The sequence below is a fragment of the Cupressus sempervirens genome, chromosome 6, assembly GCF_028749045.1.
Source record: "Cupressus sempervirens isolate cs-2001-9-10 chromosome 6, ASM2874904v1, whole genome shotgun sequence".
NCBI classification, from domain to species: Eukaryota; Viridiplantae; Streptophyta; class Pinopsida; order Cupressales; family Cupressaceae; genus Cupressus; species Cupressus sempervirens.
In genome coordinates this window covers 240,109,425-240,126,233 of record NC_143123.1, presented here as the reverse complement: position 1 = coordinate 240,126,233, position 16,809 = coordinate 240,109,425, and the positions used below count along the sequence as shown (strand labels likewise).

At 35.8% G+C, this 16,809-nt stretch overlaps 1 protein-coding gene across 3 annotated transcripts in view; it reads left to right on the top strand.

The window, feature by feature from the left end:
• Positions 1 to 15,749, top strand: part of LOC149552143 (vacuolar protein sorting-associated protein, putative (DUF1162)) — a 336,370-nt gene extending 320,621 nt beyond the window's left edge. For 2 of the 3 annotated variants that reach the window (XR_016352867.1, XM_089787620.1), the window contains exons 35-36: positions 14,326 to 14,469; positions 15,110 to 15,749. Coding sequence is in view for 1 of the 3 variants with exons in the window: in XM_089787620.1 (XP_089643746.1) it covers positions 14,326 to 14,469; positions 15,110 to 15,466 (501 nt within the window). In the remaining 2 variants the exon portion in view is untranslated. Of the gene's footprint in view, positions 1 to 14,325; positions 14,470 to 15,109 lie in introns of those variants that run through there. The other variant, XR_016352866.1, reaches the window with a different exon arrangement.
• Positions 15,750 to 16,809: the final 1,060 nt, after the last annotated feature.

Below are 16,809 nucleotides of genomic sequence, written 5' to 3'. Positions count from 1 at the left end.
TTATGAATCAAGACAAAGGAGTAACATTCCAGTATTAAACCATTACAGCCTGATTGGCATATATAAATATCTTCATAAGTAAACACCAAGCAATTCACTAGGTGCAATGCCAGAGTATGGTGAAGAAGGTGTGAAGTAACACAGAGAATATAATTTGATAGCACCAGGGAGTCACCGACTTGCTGGCCTGAAATAGGTGAGGAGGTGCAGAGAATCTACAATAAACTAGAATGCTATTAGAATGAGATAATAACATGATAATTAAACATTACTTTAGCTCATGCATGCTCCACTCATGAAGAATGTTGTCAAGAATGTCGTCAATTTTGAGATCTTTAAAGAACATTATCATAGAACTTGAATGATGGTTGTTTGAAATCTTCTTGAATAATTGATAGAGCCATCTACTCAGAGAATTCCAAATATATGAGTCACTCGGCTGTGTAGCCAAGAAAAAGAGTGATGAGGTGAAAAAGAGGAAATCCGTAATAATTGAATCCGTATTAGTTATGACCTTTCAATATTTATCATTTAATATGAATTAATAAATAGTTCATGCACATTCCTGTTATCGTGATCTCTCGCTACCAAGTCGTATGGTGAGTTAATTATCAGGAAGCCTAGTAGATGGCAAGATGACCCTTGCCAATTCTGGGTAGGGAGGGCCTATCTCGTTAGAGATTGTGTGGGGATAAAGTTGTGGTCCAAAGTTGGGTGGTTAAGCCCCTAACAATGTTTCACCTCTTCCCAAGATGTTAGTAGAGCATCAGACAGAGATAAGCTTTGCAGTCAATTGTTTATCGGAACAGGTATTATCATTTTTATTTATGAGGAGGTAAGATTGAATTGAGTTAATTTCATTATTACCATTATTTCACACCTAGATAGATTCGTGAATTGTTTTTCATTTATATGAATATCGATTATAAGTATTTATTAAATTTTGAGAAACTGTCATAGTTAAGCAATTTGGATGGAATGGAATTTGAAACCCTAATTGATTGAGAGATGACTAGAACCCTAAATGATACAGTAATATCGGAAGCCCTAATTGAATCTAAGGTATTGAAAGCCCTATTTGTATCCATGGTATCAGAAGCCTTAGTTGAATCCATGGTATTGGAAGCCCTAATTAAAACTGTGGTATTGGAAACCCTAAGTGAGATAGCAGTATCAGAAGCCCTAAATGAACTGAAGGTAAACAATGCCCTAATTGATACAGTGGTATGTAATGCTTAATTTTATATAATGGTATGATAATCATGATTTGATTTTGGTTTAACAAATATTGGATAGAAGTCATTTTTGCAGTATTGTTATAGAGGTATTTGTGGACTAACTCGGGTGGTCGCAGAAGCATCCCTAGTTTGATTTCGATCTCTGTTTTCCGAGGTATGTGGTTTTCAATTTTTGTAGTAATTTCATTTGATGGTATTTCAAGTTTTTTTAGTTAAGAAAATTTTGTCTAACTGATTTTAATGGTAAATCTTAATCACATGAACATGAATGATATAATTGTCTTCCTATGAAACGAAGTAGAAACTGTATTCTTGAGTACGATAGATGTTAATTTAGACCCAAGAAATCGGGATGTTACAAATGGTAAGGGATTTCAATATGCTTAGACCTATCATGAAAAGCTTGATTGAACTCTGATTATCACAAGGAATAATCGTAGGATTCATACTTTGATCAAATAATCCCACAAGTAACTTTCTAAGCCAAACTGCTTTCCAAGAGGCCATTGTTGTTGCAATGTATTCGGCTTCCATAGAACTTTGTGCTACTGAAGACTACTTTCTACATATCCATGATATCATCACTGAGCCTAAACTAAAACAACATCCTAAAGTGCTTTTCCTGTCAGTAACACTTCCAGCCCAATTTGAGTTTGTGTATCCATGTAGATCCGATTCAACTTTCTCATACTTGAGCCTAAGGTTAAGAGTACCCTGTGAGCATCTCATGATGTGTTTGATTGTAACTAGGTGAATACCCTTTGGCACATAAATTGACTTAATGCATTAACAACATAGCAGATATCAGGTTTTGTATTTACCAAGTACATAAGGGACTCAATCATCTGTCTGTAAAGAGTAGAATCTATGGAAGATGATTCTGTTGTTGCTTCCATAAGTTTATGTAGATTAGTCTCCATGGGAGAAGACATAGACTTGCAGCTCCACATTCCAAATTTCTTCAAGATGTTTAATGTATACTTTCCTTGATTAAGTATGATGCTATCAGAATTCTACCAAATTTCCAATACTAGGAAGTAATGAAGGAGTCCTAAATCTTCTTTCATCTCAAATTCTCTAATTAGATCTTTCTTGCATTGATCTATGAGATGATCATCACCTGTTATTAGTAAATCATCAACATACAGTATCAAAAGTGCCTTATCATCTTTATCCCTTTTATAATATAGATTTGGATCAACTTCATACTTAGAGAATCCTAAGCTAGTTAGATACTTATCAATTCATTCATACCAAACCCTTGGAGCTTGTTTAAGCCCGTAGTGAGTTTGTTTGAGCTTGCAAACAAAAATTTTAGGGTTATGAGGTTTAAATCCTTCAAGTTGCTCCAAATATACCTCTTCTGTAATCTTTCCATTCAAAAATGTTGTTTTTACATCCATCTGATGTACTTTCCAGCCCTTCGATGTTGCGATAGCTAGGACTGCTCTTACAGAGGTGTGTCTGGCAACAGGAGCAAAGGTTTCTTCATAATCAATCCCGTCTTTATGAGAGAATCCCCTAGCTACGAATCTAGCTTTATATTTTCAATGCTACCGTCAGTAGCATGCTTGATTTTAAATATCCACTTGGAAGAAACAACAAATTTTCCTTTAGGTCTTGCAACAATTTCCTAAACATCATTCTTCATAATGGATTGATATTCTTCCATTATGGCATCTTTCCAAGCTGTATGTTTAATAACATCTGAAACATTGGTTAGTTCTGATATAGACAAATCATTCATGTTTGTTGCATAACTAGCAAATCTTTTGGGTCTTTGCTTTCTCAGAAGGTTCCAAATGGTGCAGCAAAGTCTTGTACTTCCTCTACTGTCTTAATGGCCCAAAGTGATTTTCTCTTAGAATTTTGAGTTGCTTCAAGATTGAGATTTTGAATTTCATCTTCAATTTCTTCAATGTTCTCCCTCTGAGACCCAGATTCAATATTTTCTTTAGAACTACCTAAGGGAGAGAGATCTTCAAAACTTAGGGCTCTTTTGAATGCTAAATCCTCTTAAAAAATTACATCCCTACTAAGTTCAATATTTTTCTCACCAGGTATGAAAACCTATATGCTTTAGATGTTTCATTATACCCTACAAAAATACGTTTCCTCTCGGAGGGTTCTAACTTAGTTATCTTTTCTTTTGGAACATGTATATATACCGGGCACCTAAAAATCCTAAGATGACTTATATTAGGTTTAACCTTAGTAAAGACTTCTTCAGGAATTTTATCTCTAGGGTAGGAGTGAGGACTTTTGTTTTGAATATAGACAGCAGTACAAGAGGCTTCTGTCCAAAGATAATATTCTAGATTTTGATCAAATATCATAGCTCTTGCAGCTTCTATAATTGTCTGATTCTTCCTTTCAGCTACCCCATTTTGTTGTGGGTTATAAGGAACAATATACTCCCTCTTAATTCCTATTTTTTTACAAAACTCTTTAAACAAATCAGAGGTATATTCCCCTCCATTATTAGTACTAAGAGTTTTTATTTTATGTCCTGATAAGTTTTCAGTTAAGGTTTAAAATTCTTTAAATCTCTTAAGGATTTCTTCTGATTCTTTACATTTTAAGAAGCAGATCCAAGTTTTTCTAGAGAAGTCATCTATAAAAAGTATATAGTACCAGAATCCTCGAAGAGAAGGAATAGACATAGGTGCATATAAATCTGAGTGGATTAATTCCAAAACATTCTTAGTTTTTCTAGTGCTATCGTGAAATGGACTTTTGGTGTTCTTACCTAGAGCACATCCTTTGCATATGCTTGAGTGATCTTTATTTAGTTTAGGTAAACTAGTAACCATCTTCTCCATAGTTGATAAGGTTTTGAAATTTAGATGTTCTAACCTTCTGTGTCATATTTTGTTTATATCATCAGTTTCATGAATTAAGGCTTGAATAGGTCGACTAGGTTCTGAATTTAATTCATACAGTTCTTTGACCAATCAATTTTGCTTTCTTAAATGAGTTCTTAGCCCAGGTTATTACTTTACCGTCCATGAATGCAACATTATGTCCATCATCTTCAAGTGTTGTAACCGAGATTAGATTCCTTTTTATTCCTAGTACATAGAATACTCCTTTGAGAAGAAGAGAACTACCTGACTTTAGTTTCAAGGTGCAATTTCCAATTCCTTTGATGGAATGTGCCGAATTATCACTAATGGTGACTTTGCCATTAAATTTTTCCAATATAGTGTCTAGTGCTTCTCTGTATCCTATAATATGTTAAGATGATCCACTATCAATCACCCATGTCTTACTTGAGACTTCATTTGATAGTGCCAAATACAATACACAATTCTCAAGATCATAGTTATCTTCTTTCCTAGTAATGTTTATACAGTTTACTTTCTGTTCAGAATTCTCAGGGCAATTAGATCTGTAGTGTCCAAATTTTTTGCATTCGAAGCATTTTATTTTGTACAAATCTTTCTTAGGTTTGTCATTCTTTTGATTACATTTCTTCTTCTTGAAGTGTTGCTTCTTACCTTTATAGGAATTTGTGTTGAGAACATGAAGTTTTTCATCTTCAGTTTTCAACTTTCCCCCTTTCTTAAGTTTTCTGGATTCTTCCTGAAGACAATCTCCCTTAAGTCTATTGGTCAAGAAGATTGTCTCTAGCACTTACTCCTTATGCAAATGTTTCCCGTGAATTTGGTAATCCATCTCTAGCCATCAGTGTTAATTTTTTGTCATCAATTATGGTTCCGATACTTGCAAGTTCATATCTTAGACTGGCAACCCTTAGGAAGTAAGAATTCATCGATTCTCCCTTCTTTATCTGTATATGATTTAGTTGCCTTTTTAGTGTGAGGACTCTAGTTGCATTGTTAACCTCATATGCATTCAATAATGCATTCATCATATTGAATGTTGTTTGATGTTTCGTTAGCATAGGTATAGGTACTATTTCATTTTTAACTCTATCTAATATGATCTACATGGCTTTCCTATTTCCTTTACTCCAGATAGTTTTATTAGGTTCAGTATTAGGTAGCTTGGATGCTTTATCAACAAATTGCTTCACATCATTTTCTTCAAGAATCATCATGATTCTGAATTTCCAAACATCGAAGTGTTCTTTCCCATCAAACCTATCCTCGGGTCCGATTGTGTATGCCATTGAAGATAGGAGAATGTTGCTAGATATTCTCAGCCTGATTATATAATTTGCAGAGCCTAGGTTCGACTACCAGAGCTCTGATACCATGTAAATTTTCTGCAAATTCTACTAAAACAAACTGATAAGAAACCTTTCTATTGCTGGAGATGAACTTGGTCAGTTAAGGATGATATATTAGTCCTTCTTACTAAGATAATAATTCTGCAATAATATATATTATATTCTACTACAAATTCGAATAAGGCAAAGAATGCAAAAAGGTACAAACTTCTTGTTCTTGTGTGTCCTTTATCCACATCCCTATCTCATCTATATAGGGCACCCAAGGGTCATGTCCTAAGAAAGAACATAACTCTTCCTAGGTCGGCCCTACATACCAAAGGATATGTTGGCCCAGATTGGTGTCTCATCTAAACAGATTTAGTTTGTAAATGTACTAACACTAAATATGATAATTAGAACAATAAAAAATGCTCTAAGAGGGACGTCAATTAGGTAAATATCATAAGGTATTTAATAGGTACAATCCATACAAAGGATATTAATGCATTGCTAGATCCGTAGGATCAGCAATCCAAACTATTATGTTTATCAGAGTTAATTTTAGGATTAACATGGGTGACCTTTCGGAAAGTCTTAGTGCTTCATGTTTGTGAGCATCATCTAGGTCTAATGAGTGATAAGTGTTCTATTCGTTCTCATGAGAGATGGGTTTGTGTGAACCACTACTTATGAAATATGGGTCATTGAGTTTGACTTAAAATGAACAAAGTTGAATCCTAATAGCAATATCACAATTTGGGTTGTTGTTCATGTCTGTGCAATTGTTATGTCATTGGAAATTTATCAGTCTTCCTTTGGTTTTCCAATTTAATGGAGTTTCTTTGCAGTCATGATGCTAGGGTACAAGCAATCGTAGGGATGATGAACTGAAATGTCCCCATTTTTTTCATGAGCATTATAGTTTGTTGGAATAGTCTATTATTTAACTGTTGTAGGCTAATCAAATGGATAGAGAATCTTTGTTGGCAATGCTAGAGGCTATTTTCCCACTCCGTAGGTCAAGGATGTTCAGGTGTGCTCTTCGTTTGGGTCAGTTTGGCACACTTACTATTTATAGTAAATCATTCATCTAGCATTTTTGCATTTGATAGGGCACCTAAACTAACTTCAGTTGTAGTGATGACCCTTGGCATCTTTGTTGATCAGGTATTTAGTTATTTACTAATTGTAGCAAGTTAGGGTTTTGATAGAGATAGACCCTTACTATTTTTAGTGAGGCAGTCGGATGCATAGCAAACACAATAATTAATTTGGGTTCAGTCAGAATTTAGAAAAAATGATTAATGATGGAGTTATCACATTATAATTATTATTAAATTATATTTCAATAATAATTAATTTTTAAGTGTGTATTATTGATAAATTAAGTGAACTTTATTTAAAAGGGAGTTTAAAATGTTTTAAAAGTATATTTTATAATAAGTGAAAGTGTTATTTAAAAGGGAGATATAAGTGTGGGCATCAAAAGGAGTGGATATAATTAAATGGTAGTGTAACATGGGGACTCGCACCCTCCTCCCAAACGTCAAGGTGCCCACCCTCAAGACGTCCCCACACCGTTACTTGAGTACCCAATTACCCCCACCTCTGTCATTCCACAACCATGCGGCCACGAGGGGTACTTGAATTTCTATTTAAATTTTGATTTTTAAATGTTACTATTAGGTATGTATTATGTTGAATGTTCATGTTGCAATTTTTCTATTCAATTATTTTGATTTGGTATGTTCTACTGAAACATCATTTCATAACTAGCATTTCAAGTTCTACATGTATACAATACAACACCCCTCCCTACCCCATCTTCCTCTTATCTGTTGAGAAACATGTGTCTCAACCTTGCAATCTTTTCTTGGAAAATTCCAAAATTAGTTTGTGGGAGTTTTCCACTTGTTTATGCATTGGAAAGTGGTTAGTGAGTTGTTAAATGAGTCTTGTCCTTAGTAGAATATAGGTAGGCTATTTTTAGAGCCTTGATGACTCATTTTGTGACTTTTATGGGGCTCTAGACTAAGAGACAAAATTGTGGACGGGATTACTATTTTTAACCTGGTTGTTGTCAAAAATGGGTAACATGTGGCATGGTAGTTTTGCTCATGGTTTTGTAAAACCATAAGTGGTTTCCAGGTTGTAAAATCACTATAAAAGGAGGGCTTGGGGAGGTGTTTGCGTAATTGAGTTTAGTTTACAAGACTAGTGCTAGAAGGAGTCTCTCCAAGTTCGAGTTGTGGCGATGCGCTCCTGTAAGAACTTGCATTGCAAGTGTATTGTAATCATCTTGGTTTGATAATACATTGTGCGAGTTTTGGAGGGTGGGGTTTTCCTCCCGGAAGGGTTTCCCCACGGTAATCACTGTGTTGTGTGTTCTTTGTTATTTTGATTATGTTATTATGCATTTTTTGAGATCTTTGCAATAGTTACTTTGATTTGCATAATCGTCCTCTCAAAGATTAGCGTAGGTAGCGATTCCGCGCACCTTTGCTTCTTTACAAGTGGTATCAGAGCCTGGCTAGTTTTGGTTCTATTTGTTGGGTACATGGTTTTTGGAGCTAATCAAGGTTTGAGTGGGAGCTTGTGCAGAGCATTTCATTTCTGTGTTGCAAGATTGAAAAGATGGCAAGCATGTCAGGGAGAATTGATGTTGAAAAGTTTTCTGGCACAGACTTTGAGATGTGGAAGCTGAAGATGGAAGATCTGTTGTCTGATCGGGATCTATGAGATGCAATTGATGAGAACAAGCTGAGGCCCACAGATTCGACATTAGCGGCACAATATGATGTGACTGATAGAAAAGCTAAAGGTCTCATCAGATTGTGTCTTGCAGACTCGATTCTGATTAATGTCCATGAAGAACCTACCGCGAAGAAGCTTTGGAAAAAGCTAAGTGAGATCTATCAAGCGAAATCACTTGTGAATAAGATTTTCTTGAGGAAGAAGTTGTATTCCTTGAGAATGGAAGGTGGACAAATTTCTAAGCATCTGGAAAGGTTTAATATGTTGGTGACTCAGTTGACCTCAATAGGGGTGCCAATGGATGAAGAAGAAAGGTGTCAAATCTTGTTATGTTCGTTGCCAAACTCATGGGATAGTCTTGTGATGGCTATAGGGAGCACTTCAGTTGTCTTGAAGATGGAGGACGTTGTTGGTTCTCTACTTTCTGAGGAGATGAGAAGGAAGGTCTCTCTGAATGCCAAAGAGGCTTTGAGTGTTCGCGGAAGACCAAAAGAAAGAGGCAAGAACGAAAAGCAGCATGGCCATTCTAAGTCCAAAAATAAGGGGAGATCGAAATCCCCTAGTAAGTCCAAGGCAATTTGCTAGAATTGCGGCAAACCTGGACACTTCCGAAAGGACTGCAAAGAGGAGAAGAAAAAGAAGAAGAAGAAGAAGAAGCAAGATTCTGATTCTGAGTCCGAGAAGGAAGATGGAGATGCTTTCATTGCAGCCTTGGCCACTCATGCAGGTGAAAATGCATGGTTAATAGATTCAGGTGCATCTTTCCACATGACTCCTAATAGGAATTGGTTTAGTAAGTATGAAAATTTTGATGGTGGTAAGGTGTATTTGGGTGATAATTCAGTACTTGATATTGTTGGTTGTGGAAGTATTCGTGTGAAATTTTCTGATGGTAGAATTAGAAGATTTGATGGTGTCTTGCATATCCCTGGACTAGCAAGGAATTTGTTATCCGTTAGTAAGCTAATAGATGCGGGTGTACATGTACAGTTTTCTGAAGCAGGTGTAAAAATGGTGAGAGGTGCTATGGTAATAGCAAGAGGAAATAGATTGGGTACATTGTACCAACTTGATGCATGCACAGTCGAGTGCAATAGTACTTCTGATAAGATTGTGGAAAAGACTACTCAGTTGGAGAAGGAGAGAGTTTCTCTCTCAACAGATGGTCATGGTTTTTGGGTACCCAAGGGTGCTCTGTCTACCGAATCAAAGTTGCCTGCAGAGAAGACTATGTTGTGGCACCAGAGACTCAGCCACATAGGTGAGAAGGGTCTACGGACCTTGAAAAACAAGAACCTTGTTGATGGGTTAAATGACTGCAATCTTGAGTTTGATTTTTGTGAGCATTGTATCTATGGTAAACAAAACCGCATTTAGTTTTACTCGAGTTCTCATAAGTCATGTATTTTGGATCTAATTCATTCAGATGTATTTGGTCCAGTTGATGTTCCTTCTATTGGTAGATCAGTTTATTATGTTTCTTTCATTGATGATTTTAGTAGAAGAACATGGGTTTATTTCCTTAGGAGTAAAGCTGAAGTTTTCAGTCGTTTCAAAGAATTTAAAGCAATGGTTGAATTGCAGACTAGAAAGAAAATAAAATGCTTGAGAACTGATAATGGTGGTGAATTTTGCTCCAATATTTTTGACACATTTTGTAAAGATTTTGGTATTAAAAGAGAGAAGACAACTCCGTATTCTCCACAGCAGAATGGAGTTGCAGAAAGAATGAACAGGACCTTGATGGAGAAGGCTAGGAGTATGCTGAGTGGTGCTGGACTAGAACAAAATTTCTGGGCTGAAGCTGTAGCCACTGCTTGCTACCTGATAAACAGGTCTCCTACATCAGCTCTTGTTGATAAGACGCCAATGGAAGCGTGGTCGGGCCACAAGCCTTCGCTTAGACATCTGAGAGTGTTTGGTTGTGAGGCATATGCTCATGTGCCAAAGGAGAAGCGAACAAAATTGGACAACAAAGTTGTCAAATGTATCTTCATCGGATATAGTTATGGTGTGAAAGGATACAAGCTTTGGGATCCTGTTGCACAAAAGGTATTTTATTCTAGAAGTGTTATTTTTAGAGAAACTAAGCCTTCTTCTGTTACAGTGCAGCCAGAACAAATTAAAGAAAAGAAAGATGTGATTCAACTTCCTACTACACCTGAGAAAGTTGAATCAAGGCCCTTAGAAAGACAAGATGTTGAAGAGAGCTCTACGAGTTCTGAATCATCAGAGGAAGAGGGAGAACCTAATCACGAACCTGAACCTCCTGAACCTGAACCAGATCTTGTTCGAAGATCTACTAGACAAAGGAAACCACCTGAAAGGTATGGGTATTCTCCTGATGATTGGAGGTGCATATTTGCATTGAATGCTAACATTGATGAACCGAGATCTGTAGAAGAGGCTCTTGGTATGAATGATTCAGAGTCCTGGAAAATAGCCATGGATGAAGAAATGGCAGCTCTTAAGAGGAATCGAACATGGGACCTTGTACCATTGCCTGAAGGACGAAAGCCTGTTGGTTGTAAATGGGTGTTCAAAAGGAAGATGGGTTCAAATGGAAGCATTGAGAAGTATAAAGCACGTTTGGTTGCAAAAGGTTACTCTCAGGTTGAGGGAGTAGATTATGGTGAGATTTTTTCTCCAGTAGCCAAAATGACATCCATTAGATTTTTGCTTTCTATTGCAGCAGCTTATGATCTAGAGATCGAGCAAATGGATGTGAAAACTGCTTTCCTTCATGGAGATTTGGAGGAAGAAATTTACATGTCATAGCCAAAGCACTATGTGGTGAAAGGTAAAAGTCATTTGGTCTGTAAATTGAAGAAATTCTTGTATGGTTTAAAACAGAATCCTAGGATGTGGTACCAGAAGTTTGATACATATGTGTTGAGTTTGGGATTTGTGCGATCTAAATCTGATCATTGTATATATTTCAAATCTGATGGTGATGGTTTTCTGGTTATTGCCTTGTATGTCGATGACATGTTGTTTATTGGCAAAGGAAAAGGTTTGATTGCAGAGTTAAAATCTCAACTCTCAATAAAGTTTGAAATGAAAGATCTTGGTGCAGCTAGGCACATTCTGGGAATGGAGATTATAAGAGATAGACGGAACAGAAAGCTTTGGCTAGGCCAAAGTAAGTATGTTGGTACTATTTTGAAAAGATTCAATATGCAGGATTCAAGACCATTGAGTGTTCCGGTTACTATGGGAACAAAGCTTTTTAGCTCACAGTGTCCTACATCCCCATTGGAGATGGAAGAGATGAGTCGAGTACCATATCAGAGTGCTGTTGGAAGTTTGATGTATGCTATGGTTTGTACAAGACCAGACATTGCCCAAGCAGTGGGAGTACTTTCCCGTTATATGTCTAATCCAGGAAGAGCACATTGGGATGCAGTAAAAAGAGTTTTCAGATACTTGCGAGGTACCTCAGAGTACTCAATATGTTTTCATGGAACAAGAAGTGAGCATTCCTTAGATATTCGAGGCTATGTGGATTTAGACTGGGCTGGTGATGTTGATAGAAGAAGATCCACCAGTGCATATGTGTTTACATTATTTGGTGGTGCAATCAGTTGGATGAGTAAGCGACAGGCTGTGGTCGCTTTGTCCACTACTAAGGCAGAGTATATGGCAGCTACTCATGCCTGCAAAGAAGCCATCTGGCTAAAGAGATTGTGTTCAGATATAGAGTTCAAACAGGGTGCAGTGACAATTTATAGTGACAGCCAGAGTGCAATTTGCCTAGCGAAGAACCCGACTTTTCATGCGACCAAACACATTGATGTACAATATCATTTTGTGAGAGATATGGTCGAGGATGGCAAGGTGAAGCTGGAAAAGGTAGAGACTTTGGCGAATGTTGCTGATGCATTAACTAAGCCCGTGAGCACAGAGAAATTCAGATGGTGTTCAGAGTCTATGGGCCTCTCAGCCCCTAGCAATTAAGTCCATGATATTTCAAATCCCCTGACTCTTGCAAGGTGTTCGACAAGTGGGAGAATGTTGAGAAACATGTGTCTCAACCTTGCAATCTTTTCTTGGAAAATTCCAAAATTAGTTTGTGGGAGTTTTCCACTTGTTTATGCATTGGAAAGTGGTTAGTGAGTTGTTAAATGAGTCTTGTCCTTAGTAGAATATAGGTAGGCTATTTTTAGAGCCTTGATGACTCATTTTGTGACTTTTATGGGGGTCTAGACTAAGAGACAAAATTGTGGACGGGATTACTATTTTTAACCTAGTTGTTGTCAAAAATGGGTAACATGTGGCATGGTAGTTTTGCTCATGGTTTTGTAAAACCATAAGTGGTTTCCAGGTTGTAAAATCACTATAAAAAGAGGGCTTGGGGAGGTGTTTGTGTAATTGAGTTTAGTTTGCAAGACTGGTGCTAGAAGGAGTCTCTCCAAGTTCGAGTTGTGGTGATGCGCTCCTGTAAGAACTTGCTTTGCAAGTGTATTGTAATCATCTTGGTTTGATAATACATTGTGCGAGTTTTGGAGGGTGGGGTTTTTCTCCTAGAAGGGTTTCCCCACGGTAATCACTGTGTTGTGTGTTCTTTGTTATTTTGATTATGTTATTATGCATTTCTTGAGATCTTTGCAATAGTTACTTTGATTTGCATAATCGTCCTCTCAAAGATTAGCGTAGGAAGCGATTTCGCGCACCTTTGCTTCCTTACATTATCGTCATCCCCTAGCCATCCCCCCACCGTCCCAAAAATGAGACCCATTTTCCCCCCGTCTCGGAAACTTATCCTAGAGTCCCGACATACCCCAATACTAGTGTTACACTGTTAAATGCAACAAAAGAAAATACACTTGTAAGTTATCAGAGGGTGTATTCTTGAAGCCTCATGATTGATTTATTACTTAGGAATTGTAAAGGCAAAAAGAAATGGATTCATTCTTGATGCATTTGTTTTTTGTGTTTGGATGAAGAGAATTTTAGAATATGGATTTCAAGTTCTGAGCTTGAAGAATTGTAAATTCTTCCAGCACTTTGAATTGTTTAAATGTCCAACAAATTGTGCACATACCACGGCTTTATACAGATGCCATGATTGAGCTTATTGGAGGTGAAAATTGAAGGTTTGAATCCTTAGATTATGTTGAGACTGCTGCAAGATTAGTAAATCAGTTCACAATGCAAATTTTCAGCCATATAGGTGAGATTATGGTTTTATTATTAGCAGCCGCAGTATATTTAGATCAGGCATGTGAGATATGAAAGGGGTTATAAGAGCTTGGAAAGGGTACATTTTGGACGTTGGGAGATTCTTTGATGTTTTCTGATGATGTGGATTCTTTGTTGGTTGCTGATGAAATTGAAAAGCTGCACTGATTACTGGATTCCGTTATTATAAGTTAAATTGTTTGAGTAGATATTTGCAAATAACTTTCATTGTAATTATTTAGATTTGCAAATTAGAATTCTGAAGTTTTATACAGATGCTGGTCAAGTAGTTTTCAAAATGTTTGGTGTGATGCCTTGAACATCACCATCATCTATTGAATGCCAACTGTTTGCTTAATGCCTATATCTTTTGTTCAACTATTTCAGGATTTATATATGTTCTCAGTTTGTTTTTTATGGCAGCACAATTAAGTAATATTCTTAATTAAACATGTTAAGTGTTTGATGGAACTACTTGGCACAAGAAAGATCAGAAGATCCAGTTCAGACTTTTCACACCTACTGTTTGATGAAATGCGTTTGACATAAAACTGGATACGTAACAGTAGAAATGCAAGGGATATTACACTGGTGAAGTTAGAACCTGTTGAGGTTCCTGCACAAGAGGCCTATTTTTTACAAGAACATATTCTTCACTCTAAAAGAAAATTCTTTTGTTTAAAATGTATGCATGTGCACACACAGATTCACTTGGTTGCAATAATTTCAATGATAAATGCATTGTCAACTTAATCTGATCTGAGGTTGTGTTTATGTTTAGATAATATAGTCTGTGTTTAGTAGCATCTCAGTCATCTATATGTTCTGGGTATTTAAGGTATTTTGAGTTAGCAGAACTTTGGACTGCGATCTTATAGTTTCAAACATCTTTGCCAAGCACATGTTTCTTTGAAATTTTAAATATATCAAGATACATTTCATCTTTTCTCACAAGCAAAAACAATTATGTTGCAGGTGACCCTTAAGAATTTGCCTCCAAACAGTGCTCTGATTGATGAAATCATAAAATCCACGAAGAACTTTCTTAGCGCAGAGGGTCTTCTGGCTGACAAATCCTCAGTTGCTGGTTATTCTCCACGACGACTCCATAAGGATTTTGTATGTTCATTCATTTTATACTTTGTCTTTAATAATTAGATGAAATGTTCAAGACCTTGAGATATAGGAAAACACATTGTACATGAGATTTAGCTTCTTTAAAAGCATAGAACAAAATAATGCATTGTCGTAGTTATCAAGAATTTCAAATTTGAAAGAGCCCCTAATTAAAAGATCATCGGATAACATACAGCAAATATGTTCGGTATGAAAGGAAAAATAAGCTCGGGAAATGAAAAAGTTTGCCATTATCTTAGAATTTCTTAGTCTGAGTAGATTGAAAAAGAATACGAATGAAAATAAGATTACCATTAGCATGATCTAAAATAATACGAAATTACACCATGTTCTTGAATTGAAACATTAAAACTAGTAATATGTATGTGGAATGCTAGATAGAGACGAAGGTTCAAACAAATAGAAATTACTATTAGGATTCAGAATATTAAATGCACATGTTCATCTGATGCTGCTTTAGTTTTTTATTTCATCTCTACTGTATGGTTTATACTGCAAGTAGCTGCTAATTTTCGCAGAAGTATTCAAATTTCTGTCTAAAGTACATTCAATCTCAGATAACACTTTTGTCGGTTTTTGGTTGCCAACTTATAATACTGAGGGATCTATTGTTGATTGCCAGGAATGGAAATTAGGCCCACAACTTAAGGCTGTATGTGAGCAACTTTTTATTATATTTACAATTCGGGCATTAAGAGCACAAACACGGAAAATTTTGGGCAAAGCTGACTCAGATGGTAAATCTGCTGCTGCCAAAGAATCATCTGTAGATCAGATGAAGGAAGGTCTCCCAAGTGGTTCTAATTTTCCTAATGTTAAAAAGAGCAAGGAGAAAGAAAAACGAAATCCAAGGAGTATATTGACAAGTTTCTTGCTATCAAGTGCCGTTGCATATGCAGATGGAAGATTATGCCGTCATATACCAAACCCAATAGTAAGACAAATTGTAAGTGGGTTTTTGCTTAGTTTTGTAGAATAGGCCGCCATGTTCAATGATTACCTTCTAACTTACGCATACCATACAAGGAAGATGTGAATGTGTAGTCATTGTCATTTGTTTCTAGTCTTGTACAGAATTTTAAAGCTTTTAATAGGCTCACAGCAAGTTGAAAGTTACATTGTGAAAAGTCACAAAAACCAATTGTTTTGTAAAATAACAACAATTTATTTAAAAAAATTGACGGCATCCAAAATAATTTGGCAGAACTTGTGGAATTTTATATGAAATTTTATATTAGTACGTATCTCTAGATTTTTGAGCTTCTTTGGAATAAATCCTTTAATCATCCATTCATTCGTAATAGGAGAAACTTCAAACTAGATAGACACATAACTGGGTTTCAAATGTGTACGTTCAACAATTATGAATTGTATGTGTTATAATTGGACTTCTTTGTTGGGACTATATGCCGAAAAAGTGCATAAATTTTAGATTTTGTATAGGGATTGACTTCTTTGTTTAGACCATCTGCATTAAAGTGTAGATATTGGACTTCTTTGTTGTAATTTGTTCATAATTTTGTATCATACGTTGGACAAATTTATAGTAATGACATTCTAGACAATTTATCAATTAGCAATGGCATGAGTATATGTAGTGTTACATGTCTTGCATTCAAATGTAAAATTGTATGTATTTGCAATAAATGAATCATTTAAACATTAATCATTTATTAGTTTATTAGTTAGCAATGATGTGGAATTATAAGTTCAAGGTAACCCCCAATTGATGCATTGAGAATTTATTGTTGTATCAAATTATTTATAGCTGAAATTGTTAAGATTAATAATTTTAGAGTATAGATTTATTCCTTTTGTTTGCAAATTGTTTGTACAGATTATGGTTTTTTTTTTTTTTTTTTTTGAGAGTATTTATTGGTTTGATAAGAAGATTTAGGATCTTTAGAACAATTAGAACACAATGTTATGTTGTTTTGCTTATGAGAGTAAATTTAGCCATTCTTATGGGACCTTTATCACCAATGCCACGTGAAACAATGAGCACTCTCACTTTTTTTAAGTCTAGCTTATAAAATAGTAATTTCAATATGGATAAATACTTAGTATAATTAATTTGATTTCCAAGGGCATAGGGTATTCAATATTCATCAAAAGCAAAGCAAGCAGTCAATCCATATGAAACTACTTACTCATACTCTATTTGCAGACATATCCAAGCCCATATTGGCACTGAATCTGTTCAAGGGGTCATTTTTGTTCCTCCTTGTTGCTACCTTGCTCAAATTTGATTTTGGCATTCCTTCAAACTTTTTCTTTTCTATTTGAGAAGTAAATGAAATTATATATGTAGGAAATGATGTC